General features: G+C 42.5%; 1 protein-coding gene across 3 annotated transcripts in view; it reads left to right on the top strand.

Moving 5' to 3' along the window:
• Window positions 1–19,507, top strand: part of SLC25A26 (solute carrier family 25 member 26) — an 85,284-nt gene that overhangs the window by 56,571 nt on the left and 9,206 nt on the right. For all 3 annotated transcript variants that reach the window (XM_086845239.1, XM_086845240.1, XM_086845237.1), the window contains 2 exons: window positions 972–1,016; window positions 11,983–12,105. In XM_086845239.1, the coding sequence (XP_086701365.1) occupies window positions 972–1,016; window positions 11,983–12,105 (168 nt within the window). The remainder of the gene's footprint in view (window positions 1–971; window positions 1,017–11,982; window positions 12,106–19,507) is intronic.

Here is a 19,507-nt window from a genome sequence, read left to right as displayed (position 1 = left end):
CGATCCTAGGACAGACCAGTGCTTTCCTGGAGACCCTTTTCTCTGAGATATCTTGAGACAGATATTCAGCCTGGAGATAGCAAGGGCAGAGCTGGCACCAGAGGTTGGCATTAGACAGGGCTTCTCTGAGAAGTGAAGGACAAGGAAGAATTTAGTGGAGGGAAGGTTTTGCAGAGGAAGAAATATGATAGAAGGCATAGCCTTGGAAAGTGATGTCTCTTGTTGCAAAGTGTTTCAGTGTGTTCACAATGAAAACTGACTGGTGAGTTGGGATTTCTACCAGGGCAAATTCTGTGAAGGACATGGAACTGCACAGTCACTCCTGGGCGGGTGGCAGCAGGAATGAGCCTAGACAGAGATCCAGGCTGTTGAGGACAGAAGAACCCCATGTACAGGCAGTGAGAACCACCAAGCTTCTCCCTTTTATTTGGGTTGTGGTAGCTCCTCACGACCTGCTTTTAATTCTCAGGGGAGCTGGTTCATGGGAGATCATGGGATGTGTTCAGGAACGTTTTTGCAGCTGATGCCCAACTGCAGAGCCCTGCTTGCAGCACAAAAGCTCAGCATCTGTGAGAGTCTGCACTTCTGAAGATGTTTTTTGCCAAGCTGTGTTCCTGGCCTTGGGAACTTGTTTCTTGAACCATCCTTATGGCTTTCTTGGCTGACTGACAAACCAAGAATGTCCCTGCACTAGATCACACTGCTTATTGCTCTTCTAGGCCACCCTGGTAACAATACATTAACCTCTCAGCAGGGAATGTGATAAACAAAGTAAAACTGCTTTAGTGAAACCAGTCATTTAATGGCAGCATACATAAAGTGTCCGTAAAGATTTGTAAGTGTAATAAGCTGCAGTTCACTGAGAGAACAATAACTGTTCCTAATTTAGCCAGTTGAGGAACATGCCAACCCAATTTACTTTTGTAACATTATGTTGTTGTTCTTTTTTTTTTCTTTTCCCACCTCTCCAGATTCCTTTCTCTCTGGTACAGTTTCCCCTCTGGGAGTCCTTAAAGGTAAGTTCTTTTTACTGATGGAAATAGAAGTTAGACATTTTGCAAAGGCCTTCCATGGTAACTTATCTAACTCCATTATTGTGATTATAGATATGTTCAAGAATCAGTAATTATGTGCCAACTTACTTGTGCATGTGAAGATCATATGCTTGAATATCTGAAAAATAACAGGGAATATCTAACCACTGATCTGTGGCATGCAGGCTAGATTTTACTCCCAGTGTGCCAGAAATTTTATCTTCAGTTCTAACTTTTTTTACTGCTTAAACAGAGTGGGAATCACCTTGCGTTGTGTGACTTTTTTTTAAAATTTCATTTTATTTAAATTTTTTTAGTGTTTTGCTCTTCATGGCAAAAGGAAATCACGAATGAGAAAACTGTTTCAGCCTGGGTTTTGTAAACATCACTGAATTGATCGTCTGCATGTATTTTTTTTTAAGGTCATTTAAAGAAGGTGTCAATGGATGATGTTTTAACAGTGCAGTTGTTTGGAATGATATGCTGTTCTCCCACCAGCAGCTGGTTGCTCTGTTTATCATGGTCAGAGTCAGGATATAGATTTGTGAGTGGAAGGTTGGATTTGAAGATGTAATTTCTCCATCCCTCTGTATTTCCTTGAACTGACTGCAAAAGATGAAAGGAAAGGTTTTTCAAGTACTTGGAGGTCAGGGGTGGAAGCACAGAGAATTATTGTAGATCATTAAAAGCATAGTAGCAAAATGTATTTATAAAAGAGGAGCTGGAGAGAGAAACTTTCTTCTTTGTAGGAGTGCTGGACTTCCAAGCAAGCTCAGCACGGAGACCCAAACTGGCTCCTTGTATGTTGGATTTTGTCCTCTTGCTGTGTGTCTGTAGCTGGGGCTGTCGGGAGGGACAAGCCCACAGTGTGAATATTTGCACGTAGAGGCTTCAAGGAGTTTGATTTAAAGGTGAATCCACTGGCAAGAGGAGCACGAAAATCACCAAGAGCTTTTGCAGAACTGAGCTGTGTTTGTGGTGGATTCTGTAGGTGCTTCATGAGCTCAGCCTCCTGTGGGGTCTGGGTATCATCCCACTGCACAGGGGAGCTTGGGCTGCCTTATTAGGAATCTGTTTCCCTGCCAACATCCAGGAATGGCTTTCTGTAAACTCTTCAGCCGTGGTACTGGCCCAACCTGCTAATGGTTAGTGCAGCAGCCGTGTTTGGGAGCACGAGGTGACAATGCTTGAAGGGCAAAAGTGTGGTGCTCGTGCCAAAACCACATAAACCAGCAACATTGTGTAGCTGTTTGCAGAATGTAAAGTTGTTTTAACTAACGTCCACATAGCTGTGACAGTAAAATGTGTTGTTTACATTACAGGCTTTAAAGAAGACAGTTTGAATTTAGCTAACTACAGGAGTGAGTCACTCAGGATGAGGCATCATGTTTAATCTAAAGAGGTCAGTGCAGATCTGAAGAGAAACAAAGCTTGTGTCAGTTTGTTCCACAAACCTGTTGCATTATATTCTTCTGATGTGGACTCAAGAGTAGAAAACTGCAAAAATCAGTCTGGCATACTCAGGCACTTTGGCTCAGCACAGGGAGAGAGCTCAGGGTTTGTCATATCAAAGCCAGGCAGTGAAAGCAGAATACATTTTGTTTATCTGAGGGAAGCTCTTAAAAAATTGTCCTGACAGCCTAACAAAGGACAAAAATCATTATGGTCCCATCAAGAGGATGGATGTGGCCAGTAGCATCACTGGGAGTGTGGCTGAGGGTGTAGGACTCCTCATGGGTGCACAAAGGGAGCATGAACAGACAGTAATTACAAAGAAATAGAAATGTAAAGGACAAGAGAAAAATGACACAAAGCCTGAACAGAAAAGAGTTATTGAGATGATGCCTGAGGGACTATTCTGCACTGTATTAATAGGATTACTCGAGAAAGTAATTGTAGGAGCAGTTGTGTATGATGTGTGTGGGCCATCTCACTGAGAGAACAGAACAAGTGCTGTGGCTGTGTCATTTTTAAAACCGTTACTACCAATTCACATAAGCTGATGGAAGATAGACTCAGTCTTATGATTCCATGAACAAGCTAATCACCATAAAAATGAGGAAGATCTTTCCACTGTGAAAGGACATTAGGGAGACACATGGAAGAAGAAGAGAGATTCCTTTTCCTTGAGATATGTGCTGACTGCAGCCAGCAGCAGAGTGTTAAGCTTAAAGAAGCCTAATAAAGGCTTGTCATAGGTGGCAAATGGTGTGTTTCTAGATCTCATTTTCTCTATCTGCTCTACTCCAAGCTGCTCTGGTTATTCCTTCTGCTTTAGTTACAGAGTTTACATGCACAGTTTTGTCCTGCCTGTGAATGTGCACCAGCTGTCCCCTGTGAGAGCAAACTTGCATGCCATGCACTGAACTATGCTAAAAGAAGAGAGAGCATTGTATAGATTACTGAACTATAAGGTTACATTGGCTGTGGGTGCTGGCAAAGGGAGGACTGAAGTAATTAGCAAGAAACAGATACTGCTTCAAATACAAGTCTTAGGGATAGTGACTCAGGTGAACACAGAAGTTAGGAACAGGTAATAGACTCCTTTCTTAGTTCACAATGACTCAAGAAGCAACAGTAAGGAAATTATGGTGCTTTTAATTTAAAAAAAAGTATTTTAAAAAAATTTTTAGTGTTTTTTTATTTATGAAGCATACATTGTTATAAGGTGTGCTTAATATCCTTTCTCTTCCCAATCCTCCATTTTTCCATTTTGTTTGAGGCACAGATTATTACTTCAAACCAAAAGGGAGAAGGAAATGGCTATGGTGTATCAGACTTCAGGACCTTGTAATTCCCAACTAGGGTGAGCTACTGTGGCTCTTTTCTGTCTCTTTAGTCCAAGCCTTACAGGTAGAACAGTCTTGAATTCTTCTCAGAGTTTAGGAAAAGAAAGGATGTTGCAAATTTTATTCACTTTCTGCTGCACCAACCCTCAGGAGAACACCATGGTTGAATATTACTGTGACAGTTTGATCAGGTTTAAGCTTTTCTTTATGTGGGATTAATACTTTTGCTCCCATCTCAAAGCCAGGTGGCCTTGAAGAAAGGCAACAGAGCATAGATGTGGTGTGCTTCCCAAATACCAGCCAAGCACAGAGACTTCCATATTAGTTCAGGTTTTGGAATTAATGTTGTAAGATACAGTCCCCTTGTATTACCCTGGAATTTCCAGGGTGCTTCAGTGAGTTGCTTTGGAAATACTATATGTGTATTTCTTACTGTGGGAATTTCACACTGTGGGCTCTGTATTTGGCATGAAATTGTTGTGGGTTACACGAAGCCTGGTGCAGCTCCTGTGTTCACCCTGCTGCCAGGGCTGTGCAATCTCAGCTCAGATGACTGTGGCCCTGTGGAGCCCATTCCTTCTGTCTTATCTTTTATTCTCTTTTGTTCAGACATTTTATTTATAATCATCATATCTGAGTTCCAACCAGCAGCGCATAAATGATTTATCATTTGTTTAATGTTTTAATCCTTCTCTTTTAGAACTAACTGAGAAAAAAGACAACTTTCATTTCTGCTTGGAGGATATTACAGAAATACAGGGCATCAGTTTGTGTTTTTTCAATAAAATGGCATTTTAAAATTCTACAGAAAATCAAGAGCCTCTGCTTAGGTTTGAGTCCAGAAACAACTTCTCAAAAATGCCTGTTTCTTAAAGCTCAGTGGGAATGGTCAGATCCCTTGGAGAACAGTGCTGTGTGTAAGAGAAACCCTTCTCAGGTGAAACAAGACTCAGTCCTCTTGGGTTTTATATTTCTGCATGTTGGCTGCGCTTCAGAGCCTCTGAGAGTTACCCAAATGCAGCTGTACAGGGAGAATGGTCTCTTTATAGACCAAATGTATTGTATGTCTGGAGAGAAGGCTTTGGTAGCCAGTGAGGAGGAAAGGAACAGGCAGGACAGGAGGACACAGGTCTCAAATGAGTTTATTTGAAAAACAAGGGGAGTTTTGTTTGTTTAGTTGGTGGATTTTTTGAAGGAAAACAAACCTACTATCCTGGGAACCTTTTGTCTTTTTCATTAGACAGGTCTGACCCTTAAGATGAGACACTTGGACATTGCTGAGACTGTGGAACATCAGGGTCAGCCAATCCTGCCCCTATAAACCCAACCTCTCTGGGAGGGCTGGCACACATTGTGCTGCTCTGCTGGCCCAGGAGCTTCAAAGAAAGATAAAAATCTTCAACAGACCATGCTTGAGGTGATGTCTGACTCTTCTGGCACTCAGTGAGGCCAGGATTTCCCTCTTTGTCTCAGTGCTGAGCAAAATTTAGAGCTCTTAGACCTCCCAATGATCTAGTGAGACCACAATTTTTTTTGTCACTGGTTTTAACAATAAAATAATTTTCTCAAATCTGTAGGTCTCACAAATTAACAGGTGTAATACAAAAAGGGAATGGGGAGAGTCCAGCCATTCCCCTGTGAGGCTGAGCAGGATCAGAAAATTAGTTGGGTCTGAACAGGAGTTCCATGGGTTGGTTCTAAGCTGGTTTCTGCCCACATAATGGAGAGCAGGTCTGGGATTGGATTTAAGTCCTTTGTTTTCTGTTCAGGTGCAGCTGTCACCATAAGCATGAGGCACTTGTGTTGAGGGGAATGTGCTGGTGAACTGAACCATAATCTAGAGAGCAATGGCACATGCTCATTTGCTTGGCTCTCTTGGTTCCCCCTCCAGAGAACTCAGCTCCTGGGGGTTGGGATAGGCAGTACAGGGTGTGAACTGGTTTTTGGTTTGGCTCAGCCTTGCTCTTGGTCATCAGTGCAGATAGATTCTGAGATACATCTCGAAGCTTGCTGTGCAAGGACTGCTTGATGGCTTTCTGTGGAGAGTGAAGACTCCAACCTTGGTTGAAGCTCATTGCACCTGATTTTTAAAGTTAGTAAGAATGAAAAGTTTACAGAATACTTCTGCCCAGGCAGCTGGGGTTCCCAGCAGTAATATGTGTTTATAACTCCACCATTGAATCAATAAACCACATGCTATTTCCCTCCTAGAATTTACAGTTAAATCTGTTGCTGCTTAACAGGGCAACTAGAAAATAGAGGCATGTAGCCAAACTGGGCCTTAAATGGCTCTTTCCCTGCTCTACAGGTAGGTGACGGTTTTCTTTTTTTCCTGGAGAAGCAGTCTAGTATTTCTTTCCTCTGTGCTCAGCTGCATGGAAGTCAAGAGTAAATGAAACCCAGGCGCAGCTTTAAAGCCATTTCCTCGCAGGCAGTGCAGTAAGTGTTCTACCATGCCTCAGTCCCTCTTGGAGGAACACTTGGGCTGATTTTGGGATTAAGTCCTAATGGTTAAAGAACACTGCCATTTGCTTAGGTGCTGAATCAGGAAAACAGCTTTGCATGGGGCGTTGGGGGCGGGATGTAGCGTGTCCATGCCATGAGCAGAGCGGCTGCATTTTTCTCACAAAGGAACAATGCACCCAGCAGCTGTTGAGCAAACAGCCCTGGCTTTATTGCTGCCACAATAAGTGTCATTCACGCCGTCCTGGGGCACAGCCCAAGGAATGCTGCACACCATCTGCACCAAAGGGAGAGAAACAAATGCAACCCTTGCTCACAGCACTGCAGGCACGTTTGGGAAAAGTCAGATGGCCTTGGATCATCAATACAGCATTTAAACAGACCAGAGGAAAACAGGCTCACACAGTCTATAGATACAGAGCCAGATTGTGATGCTCTTGGTCATGCCCAGGCCACAAGAGGTTCTCTAGAAGTTGCTAAGCTTGCCAGTGACATCTGGAGATGTTTGAATATTGAAGATTTGAATTGGACGCTGGCTATTTGCTGAAGAATCTTAGCGGATTTATATAATTCTTCCATGTAATTTATTCACACAGGCCTATGAAGCACAGTTCTATTAGGTAAGAGCGGTGCAGGTGCTCAAGGACAAACCCTGATGGCTTTAAAGTGATTTTTCAGAAGTGCATTTTCCTTCCCTATATGTCCCTTTGTGCCATGGAAACTGAGTGTAGCTGTTCTGCCTTACCATGGGAACACTATTTCGAAGAACATTTCCTTTAACCAGGCTTTTAGCACATCCATTTTGATTTACATCCAAATGGGTCACAGACATCAATGCAGTATTATATGGGCAGAAAAAGGGAATGAAATGCTTTTAACATGAAAAATATGCTCTTGCATATAGGCCAACTTTTGTTCTCTTTCAATTTATCTAGGATTTGGGTGGGTTTAATTCTAGGACTGAATTCACTACTGGCATAAGTGAGCACAACTCCATTAGTGCAAATGGAGTCTCAGCATTTATATCAACAGTGAACTTAGATCATTGAATTTTTCCCATGTTTGGGCTTGCATGTTTCCTGCAAGATAATATACACATGTACTTGCCCATATGCTGCACATATGCACATAAAAATCCACTGAGGAGGGCGTTTGGCTCTTTGCTCCATGTTGACTTTATGTATAGAAACTGCAATCAACTTGTGAATTTTTTGCTTCTCCTGTAGCTAATGTGCCATGCATCTGTAAGGGTCAGCCGTGCAGAATGCCACGTTGTGAGTAAAATCCCCAGTAGGAAAGGCAAACATGAAAATTGCTTTTCTTTCCTCAGTCTGCAGGACCACACATGCACACAGATCCATGTGATTCATTTGTACTGACTTTTTCTCCCCCGTTATCATGAAGCTGAACACTGTTGTGAACAGAGGGGTACACAGAGATACTATAGATGCTTATCATTGGAGTGAATTGTAATATTTATTCAGCTGCAGGCCTCAAGTGTAGTGTATGCCATGAGTTCTGCTGGCTTGAAGAATAGCAAGGCCAAGACAGAGATGTCTTATTCTCTGCAATGCTTCCTGCAGCATTGGTGGTGTTGGGCTGGTCATCAGGTTTGAGAGATGTGTGAGTGTTGTGTTTTCCTGGATTACCAAATCTTGGATATCCTGAAAACAGACCATGACCTGACTGTGTTGAGAACACAAAGCTGACAGCTGATTTTTGCCACAAACTTTTACCATGAATGTGTGGCAGAAGTGACAGGCATGCACAGGTAGGAGTTGTGTGCACTGGTCAAAGGTCATTTGCCATCTGGAGGCCAGGTGTCCTCACCACTGAGGAGTCCATATTTGTGGGCACCAAATACTTCCCCCCAGTATTTAAAAGCAGAGGTAATATTTTCCTTTTCTGTTTGTTTTTAGGTTGAAGGGCCTTTGGTATATCTTGAGAGTGACTTTTCCAACGCTCCCTCTGCCCAACAAAATGGGATGTCCTTGTTTTCTCAGTATCAAAAGAGCTAAATAACGTTTGTGGTGAGAATTAGAGGACACTGGCCTATGGAGCAGGATGAAATGGGATCGCTAGGAAGAAAAGTAGGGCTCTGTCCACGTATAAAACTTGACCCTTCTCTGTGAACATTATCCCTGTGAATAATTGGAAATATGCAGCCAGGCTTCCCGCTGTGTCCCATCCCCTGAGGCCACACCCGCTGTATTGCTTTACATGGTGCAGCAATGCACAGTGAGATTTACATATATATCACAGAAAAGTGTTTACAAAAAAAACTACCATGTGATTGAGCTGGGAAGCTGCAGAGGGCCCCAACTGTATGAGTTTCCATGCACTTCAGCCAGAAGATTTATTTCCAATTTGTTATTCATAAGGGAAGAGAGAGAGAGATTGGGATGGGGTCCTTTGAAGTGGAAAACAAAGTCTTCTATTCAGCCTTCAGCTTAATAGAATACACATGACACAGGCTTGGCATGGCGGCCGCTTTCATGTTATGTGCTCCTTGTCATTTTGCTTTCCTAGGCTGTGAGTGCTAGTGGGAATGGGTATTGCCCTGGAAAAGTCAGGTTATCCCCTGCAGCCTTCTGCTGCAGGAGCACAGTGTGAGCAGGTAGAAGCCTTTTTGGTGATGGTGGTGGGGGACCCAGGCTTAGCCAACTGCTGCAGTCGTGTTGCTCGTAATTCCCAGGTTGTGTTTCATGTTGCAGGAGCATGTGGAGAGAGGGCAGGGTCACTGGGGCTTCTGCAGGCATCATATGGGCACTTCTGTCCTTTTTTGGAGCCTCTGAGCTGTGCACCTTGGGCTCTGAGCTCTCGCCATTATCCCCCCCAAGTGGAAGGCTTTTCTGCTTCTGTGCAGCATCTAGGATGGCAATGTGCTTTAAGCACTGTATCTCAGCAGTTTTGTTCAAAGTCAGTGTTTTGGGGAGATATGTATATGGATCCTATGTTTCTTTCCAGGAACAAGGCCCTGGTTTTGTAGTAATCCACAAACCCCCAACAGCTTCTGTGCTTTGCCCTGTCTTAATGGTATTAAAACCTGCTCAGAGGGTGAGTGTCTTTGAAGAACTTACAGGCCTGATTTAGCACAAAGCCTTGTCAATTAGTTGGTCCATGGACTATGAGAGAAAACATGTGTGACCTCTAGCACGTCATCCTGGCCCACAGCATCGTGTGGTTAGAAAGAATTTGGACCAGAGTCCTGCCGGTCCTCTTGGCCCTGTGACACTTGTTCCTCTTGGCTTCCTCCAGGATCGTGTCCTCATGCCCTGCTTCCCTCTTGCTCTTCTGCATGTTCAGGTTTGGAGCTCTGGGTGAATCACCGAAATTGGAGACGTAAAGAAACACATGAAGTCATCCCATCCTGCCCTTGCCAGCGCAGGATTATTCCCCACAGTACAGTCTTGAGTGCCTTCTCCAATCTATTTTTAAATGACTCAAAGGAGAGGGCTTTCCTCTCCTCCCTGGGGAGGCTGGCTCCACGGTTCAGTAGACCTCACTGTTGGGGAATTTGCTTCCTGTTCTCCAGCCTCAATTCTTCTTTTCCCTAATTTAATTGAACTGTTCCTGGCTCCACCCTTTTAAACCATTTTCCGTATTGCATGACTGTTGCAAATACCTGTTGTCAATTTGCAGGCCTAATGGATGGGAATTCATCACCGTGTGCCTTGCTTGGCAGAGGATCTTTGTGCAGAGCTGCACTGGGCAGCCAGGCTTTATCAGAAACTAGATTTTAGAGCTACATGCCAAGAAATCAGAATGACCTTTTCCTTCTTCTTTGGACAATGACATTAACATAAAACCCCATCATGACTGAGAATAGGCTGTGCTTCTGGCTAAGCCATGAACATCTGTATTAATGGGCTGCTTTTCCTTAGTCCTCCAGCAGCTCTTCCACAGCGCATTTTTACATGGCAGCAGTAACTGTTCTGAGTTCTCAGGTTTAGCTGTAGATGTACAGATGTTTGGAGAACATTTAATTAAAAAATACAGTAATTCTGTTTTTATCAAAAGAAAGTTGTGTCTCTGGCAGCTCAGTTTTTAAACCCTGACTTTCAATTCAAAGTTTCTTAAGCACCCAAAGTGTTTTGCAGATGGGTGCTGAAGGTGGGATTTATGCTTTGACAGCACCCAGACACTCTGTAAGGTAGTTTTTCTAAGGGAGTGTGTCCTTCTTCCATCAGGACTGACTTGCAAGAGAGCTGTGTGTCCGAAGAGTTTAAGTTATTCCAGAAAAACATATTATGGTTTTGAAGAATTATGAATCTCTGTTTATTTATTTATGAGATGAAAATGAGTTTCTGCTGTGGGTGACGGCAGAATAGGAGCCCATACTGAAAACACCAGGAAAAGAATGGCTAGCATTAGAGAGGCTGGAACCCCTTTAGTGCTTTCGTACAGCAGAGCTGCAGCTATTTAGCTGTGGCAGGGTACCAAACAACATTGTGGCTGGCCATTGTTGCTTGAACAGTTTGATTTTTAAAACATTCAGCTGAAATATAACCACCAGCCAAGTTGGAAGAAGCGAGTCACGAGGACGGCATGTTAAATGAAGAGTCAGCAAACGAGAGCAGAGTTCTCCTGCTCCGGTGGAAAGTGGCTGTACTGCAGACCAGGAGCCCAAGAGCAGTAATCTCAGCCTAGCACTGCTATCCAGTTGCTCATAAGAAAATTTTATAGTACAGAAGTAATATGATTTTAAAAAGAAGGAGAATGCCACAGCTATAAAATAAAATTGCCGATTTCTCTGTGGTGGGCCTCAGAAGGGCCATGGATCCCATTGCTTTTTGCTCAGTACTGATCCTCACATCATAAACCAGAAGGCTCTCCTCCGGGAGCTTGCAGTGTGAAGTGTTTCAGGAGATGAGAAAGGGGTGATGGAGCAGGGTGAAGGAGGAGAGGACACAGTGACTGTAGCTGCCAAGGCAAACCCTCTCAGCAGACACTGGCCTTTGCTGCTGATACCGCCCAGGCCCATCAGGCTGTGTGATGTGACGTGAGAGGTGGTTTTGGAAGGCACTGCTTTTGTTGGGGCTTTAAATGTGTGTGTTTAAACGCTGCTGTGAGTTAATGGATGGGAGCAGGGTGTGTGGGAGCCATGGAGAGGAGGGTGTGTGGTCCCTAAAGACGCCAAGTCAAAAACAGAGACACACCTGCTTTGGGGTATAAAGGGAGTGATAAGAGTAATTTCTTAATGATGGGGTTTTTTGGGGGAGTGTGAGGGGAAGGGTTGGTTTAAGAAATGTAGGGGAACAAACAGGACTTGTATCTCGTGGAAGTGGGAGCTGTTCATTTTAAATGGGAGCTTTTTGTACAATGGGGCTGAGCTGATATTGGTTCTCGCATGCCGCCCTCCCGCTCAGTGTTTTGCTTTGTGCTGTTTTATCTGCCAAAAAGAAAATAAATTCACAAAATATTTGCAAAGTTGCATGGCCACAGGCTTAAATACATACATATGAATTCCCTGAAAGCAATTTGCTTCAAGCCCTCCTCAGTTCCAGACGTCTTTCTCACTCCATCTGCTTGTTCAAGTACACAAGTTCCTTGGGAAAAATCACTTATTACATCACTCAAAAATGCCACAAAAATAGCTTTTCACTTAAGTTCCCATCCTCAGAGTTAACTCGCATGGGGATCAGATAGATTCAAACATTTAATAACTTTTTATTTTCCTTTCTCTTTAAACACAGGAACTCTGGTCATGGAAGCAGGGTCACGTGGTGGATTCTTGGCAGTCAGCAGTCTGTGGAGCTTTTGCAGGTGCAAAGGATTATATGTTATACTGGGAAAGACTAAAGAAGAAAGGGAAAAATGTGCAAATCTATTAAGTATAGCAGAACAACATTCCTTTGTAATTCAAGTTTGTTTAGAAGAAAACGGATCCAGTTGTTGTTTGGAAATAGGAAAGTCAGCAAAGGAAAGAGAGGAAGAAAAAAAAAAAAGACTCAACCAGGGTGTCTGTTTGAAAGACAACCAATTTGTTTTTGACAAATTTCTGTTATTTAAAAACTGCGGGCCTGTCAGTCAGGCTTTGTGATTATTTCAAAGTTGATTTGTAAAATCCTCATCCAGGAGAAACTTAGTTTGGGTGGGGGTTTGTGCAGCTGTTCGCTCCAAGCACTTCCCCAGGGGCTGAAGTGATTGCAGAGGCCGTGATTCACCATTCCTGTGACAGCTCTGACAGCCACGTAGATTAACTGGAGGCAGGAGAGCAGAGGGCCAGCACTGCTCAGCCTGGAGGCAAAAGCCTTCCGCAGCAAAAAAACCCAGAGGATGAAACATCTGGGCAATCTCCAGACACTACAGCAAGAATAAAGAGTGGCAGAATACAATACTGCACTATTTATTACCAAACAAGCCAGAAGTTAATTGAATTCTTCAGTAGGCTTCTTGCTTGATTTTAGCCTACTGTACTTGTTTCCAAGAAAACAAAAAGAGAGGGAAAAAAAAGTCAATTAATGACTCATCAGTATAGCTGACAAGTTTGAGGGAGGAGAGATTCAGCTGTCTTAATAGAAAAAACAGATTAATAGTAAAGGGATGGATAGGCAGAGCTTTTTCTCCAAAGAGCTAAAATACATTTAGAGATTCCAAACCAGTAACAGAATATGTGGAAAAAATAAATCCTGTTTAAAGAGAAATTATAGCATTTCTTGAAATAGAGATTATCAAAAGCAAAGCTTGTTCTTTGATAACTTAAAAAAATCAGAGCCATTACATTGTATGTAATTTTTTAAAAATAAGTTCTGTTAGGGGAAGTGTAGTATTAATAGCAGCAGAATTCCAGCAGAGACTGAGGCTTCATTTTGAAAGGCACTGAAGCTGCACAGCTGAGGGGAAGCAGTGTGGCTGTAGTTGCAGAGTTAAGTAGATTGGGTGTGTGAGCAATGAGGGAATGGTTTAGGTAGAACTGATTCCATTTTGGGGCTGAGGGAATATTTTAGGTGACCTCTTGTAGTCTTGTCCAGCTGTATTTTTTCTGTTTATGTTGATGGGAATGGAGTTTTATTCTGTCTAAGATCCTGCTGGTGGATTTTACACTGCCTTCATCAAACGAAATGAGAGTGAATGAAGCAGATCGTTCATTTCTGTTTTGAAACAAATCAAACTAACAGACTAGAAATGCTTTAAAATGCAATATATATGTCTGCAGGTGTGATGGGGATCATTAATTTACCACTGTTGATTTCTTTACAGTTAGATTGATACAAAAACTGTGTTCAGGCATGTTCAGAGAGCTGGAAAGGTTATCTGATTTACCCAAAGCCTTGCAGAGTAATTTCCTGAGGTCAAATTTGGTGCCTCAGTAGGAAATTTAGCCCAGTTCCTCTAATTCCTTCTCTGTATGTCCTGATTCTGACCAGTTGTGCTTAGATTTGCTACTGTTTAATAGATGTTCAGCAGTGTCTGCTCCTTTTTTAGCAGAAATCTTGCAGAAGGGGGCACAGCTGTACATGGACATGTGCTCACTGTCCTTTGGCACACTCTGGGGACACCAACACTTCGTGTTGGAGGAGACACCAGGTCCTGGAGCAGCACAGAGACTTCCAGGTCCATGTGGTGGTAGATGAGACACTTCAGCCTTGTTGTCTTCATAGGTTCTATTCCCCAAGGACAAATCTTTGCAGAGCTGGAGTCTTATTTTGTAGATCCTGTTGTAATTGGTGAGGATAAATTGGGTTGCCCTTCCTCCAGCCCGGGTTTCTTTCTCTGTTCTTTGTCTCTCTATTATTTCCTTTTCACCAGCAGTATTGTAATCTTCCCTTCCCGTGTGTTCTTTGAGGACCTGCTTCAAAGCTCAGGAGCTTGAGCTCTTTTTGGATCAGAACCTTCCCCTCTGTCTCCATTGCCTCCCTCTGAAATACGTAACAAGTTGGCCCTGATGCTGATCTATTCTGGTACTGCATCCATTCTATTTCACTGAAAATATTTAGCCTTCTTGCTGAGGGGAGGCAGTGGAAAAATAATTTCCTGCATTGTGAACAATAGATTCCAGAGTTAAAAATTATTAACTACCTACATGTAGTATCAGATGAGCTCTTTAAAACTCTATATCCCTTTCTTTTTATCCCAAAACAAAAAAATTAAAACAAAAAAAAACCCAAAAACCAAACAAAAACAAAAAAAAATTGAAACCTCACCAGTACCCTGGGAATAAAACAAGATGGATGTGTGCATAGAAGTGATTTAAAATCATTGTGCTAGAAACCTTAAAAGGAGAATGTTATCCAAAAAACAACCTTTGCACACAGATCAGCTGTCAAATGCTACCATGGTGGTGGTGGGATGGTGAAATCACACAGACAGGCTTTTCTCCTGTGTTCTTTGCTTGAATTCAATACTTTCTAAAAATATGTTAAAGGTCCTGAGGGGCAAGGTAATAAGCTGAAAAAAAAAATGAAAGAAAAGTCCTGTTTAGCTTCCCTTTATGGCACACACACACACGTGTGTGACTGTATGAGTTGGTTATAACTATTTGGTGAAGACAGAACCAAGAGCAACAATCTGTTGAATTCCATCCCCAGTGCCTGTGAAATGGCAGCAGTTTCAGCCTTCATATGTAAGAAGGATGTATGTGATCCATGGGCTTTTTATGGAAATGTAACAGGCATGAACATAAATGTTAGAGATTTGGAATGCTTTCTGACTCAACTGTTATAATAATTGAATCCCTCAAAGCCTTGTCCATCTTTATCATCATCTTTGTTGTTTTAACAGAGATGTTTGGAGTATTTGGGGAGTGGGAAAAGGTGATACCTGAGCAGCCAGTGGGGAAGAACCCAAGGGTAGGTCTAAATGAGATTTTAAGCCTGAGGTTGTGTTTGAACCAAACCTTGCCTCTTGTGTGAACTGTTTGGACACCACCCCAGATCTGGGCAGGGTGTGGAGGCAAAGGAAGGAAGCATGTCCCCATACAGGCATGATTCTGGTTTCACCCATGCTCAAGTCTTCTCTGGACTTAGACTGCCTGGCTGGATCCCTCCAGCCCTGCTGTGCACCAAGGCAGGCTGTCCCAGGAGAGCTTCTGTGTGGGATTCCTGTATTCTTCATGCAAGTGGGACAGTGGCAAGGAAATCCTGCCTTTGGGTATTAGTTGTTGGGAAAGAAAAGTACTGCTCTTGAGCAGCGAGGTGATCCCCAGCTTGTCAAAGGACCTGAATGCCCATTTAGTGTGACTGAAAATAGCCCCTGGTAAGATGCCTTCTTTCTTACTGCCAAAGAAAAAGTGTGGCTTAACATGAATAATTAATGCTCTGTGGTGACAAAGTCACCAAGAATGGAGGTGCAAGTCCAGTGAGTCATAATGCACTAACGAGAGCTTTTTGCACATTAACAGGGAGGATTTCCCATCACTTTTGTTTTCATCTAATCGGCTCTGACAAGATTACACACTGTGTCTAAAAGCCTCTTTAACTCTATAGCTCTGAATAAATTTTTGAGCAGTTCTCAAGATTTCCCTGCAGAGTCTGCTTGGAACATGCTCCTAACCCTGAATTGGTTAAATCTCTGGAGGAAACAGTGCTTTGTCTTGGTATTTCTGCTGAAATCCAAAGAGGTTCTTGGATCACTTTGCTCCACTATAGGCAGGTGTCATTCCCACACTGATAAAGGACCAGAATAAACCTCCTCTTAAAAATTTTAACATGATACCAGTAAAATAAAAGTTCAAATAAGAACTTATTGATTGAAGAGTTCTGAAAAAGACCAGTTGTGAACTTGGAAATCAGTCAGTGTAAGAGGGTGCTATGAGGTTTAGCGTTGGACCTGAACCTCTCAGGTTTTTAACCCTTGTCTCGGGTTCAAGACAAATTTCAGGAGAAAACTCCCTGGAATGAATATTTCCTCTAAAAAGAAGGGCTTCAGTAATCCCTTTTTGGTAATGAGAGAAATGAATACTAGGGTGAAAGTTAAAAAAAACCTGTTTATTAACAAAAAATAAGGTCCTGGGTAACCTCCAGGTGTCAACACAGAAAATAATAATGAAGAAAGCCAACAGTTTGACCTAAATTTTTTTTTCTTTTCCTGTGATGGGCTAATTCCAACAAGGAATAAAGTCCTGTCTCTTGAAATGAGCTTGACCTACAGAACAGGGCTGGTGTTACAGAAGAGAGTGCAGGTCTGGCCATATAACAGGAACTCAGAATAAGGGAGAACCCCTGTAATTGGCCAGAAGGATTCCCTGGCCCCTTTAGAAAAGGTGAGGAGAAGTTAAGATGGAACAAAAAAGCAAGATGACCAAAACCAAAGAACTTGTCTTCCTTCATAGGATCTTATTCGAGGATTGTGTCTAAGTACCTGTGAAACATTTTCCTGTAGCAGCAAATTCTACAGGCTGCAAGAACCCAGGGTTATGTGTTGTTCCCAGGTAAAGCATTTCACTCAGTTCTGATGCTTTTATTTGTATATAACAGCTAAAATGGTAGAAAATGTCAGCAGCAACCTCAGGGAATATTTTAAATCCTCAAGTCTTTTTATTATTATTGCCAAATAAAGGTAAATCATTCTATGCAGATGTCTGTCACCAGCACTTCCATAAAGGACTGGTCACTGGGAAAGTGTGAGTAGCAGGGGGATTTTCTGTTTAACACCCTGACTTGGTAAAGTTTGGCTGCTCAGCTGATGTGTGAATACACAGTGACCACTGTAACTTCTTGAGAGATGGGTGATGAATTTTCCACTACTGCGTGAAGTTTTATTTTCCCAATAGAGGAATTTGTCACTCTGCTGGAACTATTAACAAGCCAAGAACCTTCTCCCATGTGAAAATCCAAGTCATCCCCAGTTCTGTCTAGGGCAAGGGAGAAAAGAACCTTCTTCAAGAGTGAGGTGGTGAGTGAGCCTGGACACAGACTGCCTGCAAAGGTGCCTTTTCTCCATCAGCTCTGCAGAGAAACCAGGGTGATTTAGGAGAGGGAGGCTTGAGGTGTCTGGGCCTTTCTCATCCACCTGATACTCTGGTTGCTGATTAGTGGAGCAGACTCCAGCCTCATGTGGCAGCTCTTGGTGAGCAAGAACTGAATGATTATTAAATAAGTAAGTGATTTAAAGAACAGTTGGGTGCAGTGCATGACTCTCCTATTTTCAATGAATAGACTGGCTTTAACAGTTTGAGTCTTGTATCAATCTGGTGATTGGAAGCAGTCAAGTTTTAAGTTCCTTTATCCTCTTCCTGGATACCTGTGTACTAAGCTTTAAGAGGTCACTCTAAAATTATCTTGGACATTTAGAGTTAAGGCTGGAGAGCATTCATTTTGTCAGACTCTCTGCCTTCAATAAAAAGCTGTCCCCAAAAATGCTAGCTTTAATCTCATGTTTTTGTCAAGCATATACAAATTTGCTTTTAATTTAGCCGCTATCCTGCTGCTTGTTGTGCTTATGAAGCATTTTATTGTTGCTGTTGCCATTCTGAATTGTTTGGTAAATCTGTACCAAATACTTCCCAGTGATGGAAAAAGAAACACTGAAATGTTAATAACGAAAGAGTAGGGAAGATCCAGATGTCAGCTGGGGAAAAAATGAAAACCAATCAGCCTTGATTAAACTTTTCAGATAAGAATTTGGGAACATCATGTCAGGATAAATTGTGTTTGTTCTAAGCACTATATCAGCCAAGACTGAAGCCACTGCCAATAAGAAGCTCTCAGGAATAAATGCATAAAAAAAGTTACAGGGATCTGATAAGGGACATAAGTTAGTCTGATTAAAGTGTTGCCATCAAAGCTGGGTGATGCTTTGAGATTTTTTTGCTTGATACAGGCCTGACAGCCATGTGGTTCACTGTTTAATTTTAGCTTGGTCTGTGGGCAAAGGAAGGGCTTCTACATCCAGACTTGTAAAGGCACTATTTTCCATGGAGATTATTTTTACCATTCTAAAAATACATTGCTGACATGAGTACCAAAGTTTCTATCCAGACCATTCTCTCAAAGTCTTTTGGTCACTTACACAAAAACTGGCTCACAATAAAAAGATTTTCTGACCTTAAAGAAGGTCCAAGAATGGACTGGAATTTAGTTTAACTTGCTCATAGTTTCTGCTTTGACTTCTTGAATACAGCCCATTTTTCTGCTTTTCAGTGAGGTATCACTGCTAGAAAGCTTCCGGCAGGGTGAACCACATGGGGCAACCTTATGGGAGTGGAGGCTGCTCCTAAAACCAGGCATTTTGGGCTGCTCACTAACTCAGCTTTCTGGCTATTCTTGTTTGAGATCCAGGGGACTGCACATGTGCCTTACTGCATCTCCTGAACTGTCATGGGACGTTCCTTAATTAGCTGTAAGAAGTCAAGTAGGGTGCCAGCTGGCCCAGTCTCCTCTGTCATAAAACAGGGGTTTAATATGTTCAAGTTAAGGTGGTTGAGAGAGAGATGCAGGTAAAAACACAAGCCAGCAGGGAAAATGTTTGTGGTTTTTTGGTTTTTTTCCATTACTTTACAGATTTTTGAAGAAATGTTTTCTTCCCTTCTCCCATCCCAAGAAAAGAGATCAATTTTTCTACATTCCATAAAACTTGGAACAGAAAATAGATTATTTTTAGCTTATTCCCTGGGTACTGTGTAGGCTTCAGTCTTTGGAGTCACTTTGTTCCCAGCTGTAGCAGATACAGGACTTATACAAACTCCAGAGAAGAGAAAAAATTAGGAGGAGGAAGAAAGATTTCAGAACAAGTCTCTTGCTCTTTTCTCTCCGCTTTCTTCCCCTTCCATTCTTCACTTACTGCTGTTCCTGCATTTTAGAAGTTTCCTTCACTTTGGCTCTTCCTCAACATGAATTACTCTCTTGAAATACTTTGAACAGATGAGGGAAAGATTAGAATTGATTTTAGGATGGGGAAATAAGGCAAAAAGGAATAAAATCCTGGGAGGAAAAGCAGCAGAGATGGTCCCTAGATAGCACAAGAGGCCAGGCTGTAGTCACAGGGTTAAAATACAGAGCCAGACACACACATGTTTGGGGGTGAGACATGCAGATGGATAAACTGAAGACTTCTGGCTTGCAGGAGGAAAGTCACAGCTGAGCTGGCTGTGGCAAGTGACAATAATGAGCTCCAAGGGTGAAGTTTGGGAGAGAGCAGAGAATAAAAATGCCCCTGAGGGTAAGATGGCACTTGTGACCGCAGACTTCTGACAATTTCCTAAGACCCTTGGGCAGCTTCACATTGTCATTATCCAAAGTGGAGCTGATTTAAATCTGCTGGAGATGAGCTCCATCCCAA

Source organism: Cyanistes caeruleus, chromosome 11 (genome assembly GCF_971803275.1).
Source record: "Cyanistes caeruleus chromosome 11, bCyaCae1.hap1.1, whole genome shotgun sequence".
In the NCBI taxonomy this organism is placed as follows: domain Eukaryota; kingdom Metazoa; phylum Chordata; class Aves; order Passeriformes; family Paridae; genus Cyanistes; species Cyanistes caeruleus.
This window is presented reverse-complemented; position numbering and strand designations above follow the sequence as displayed.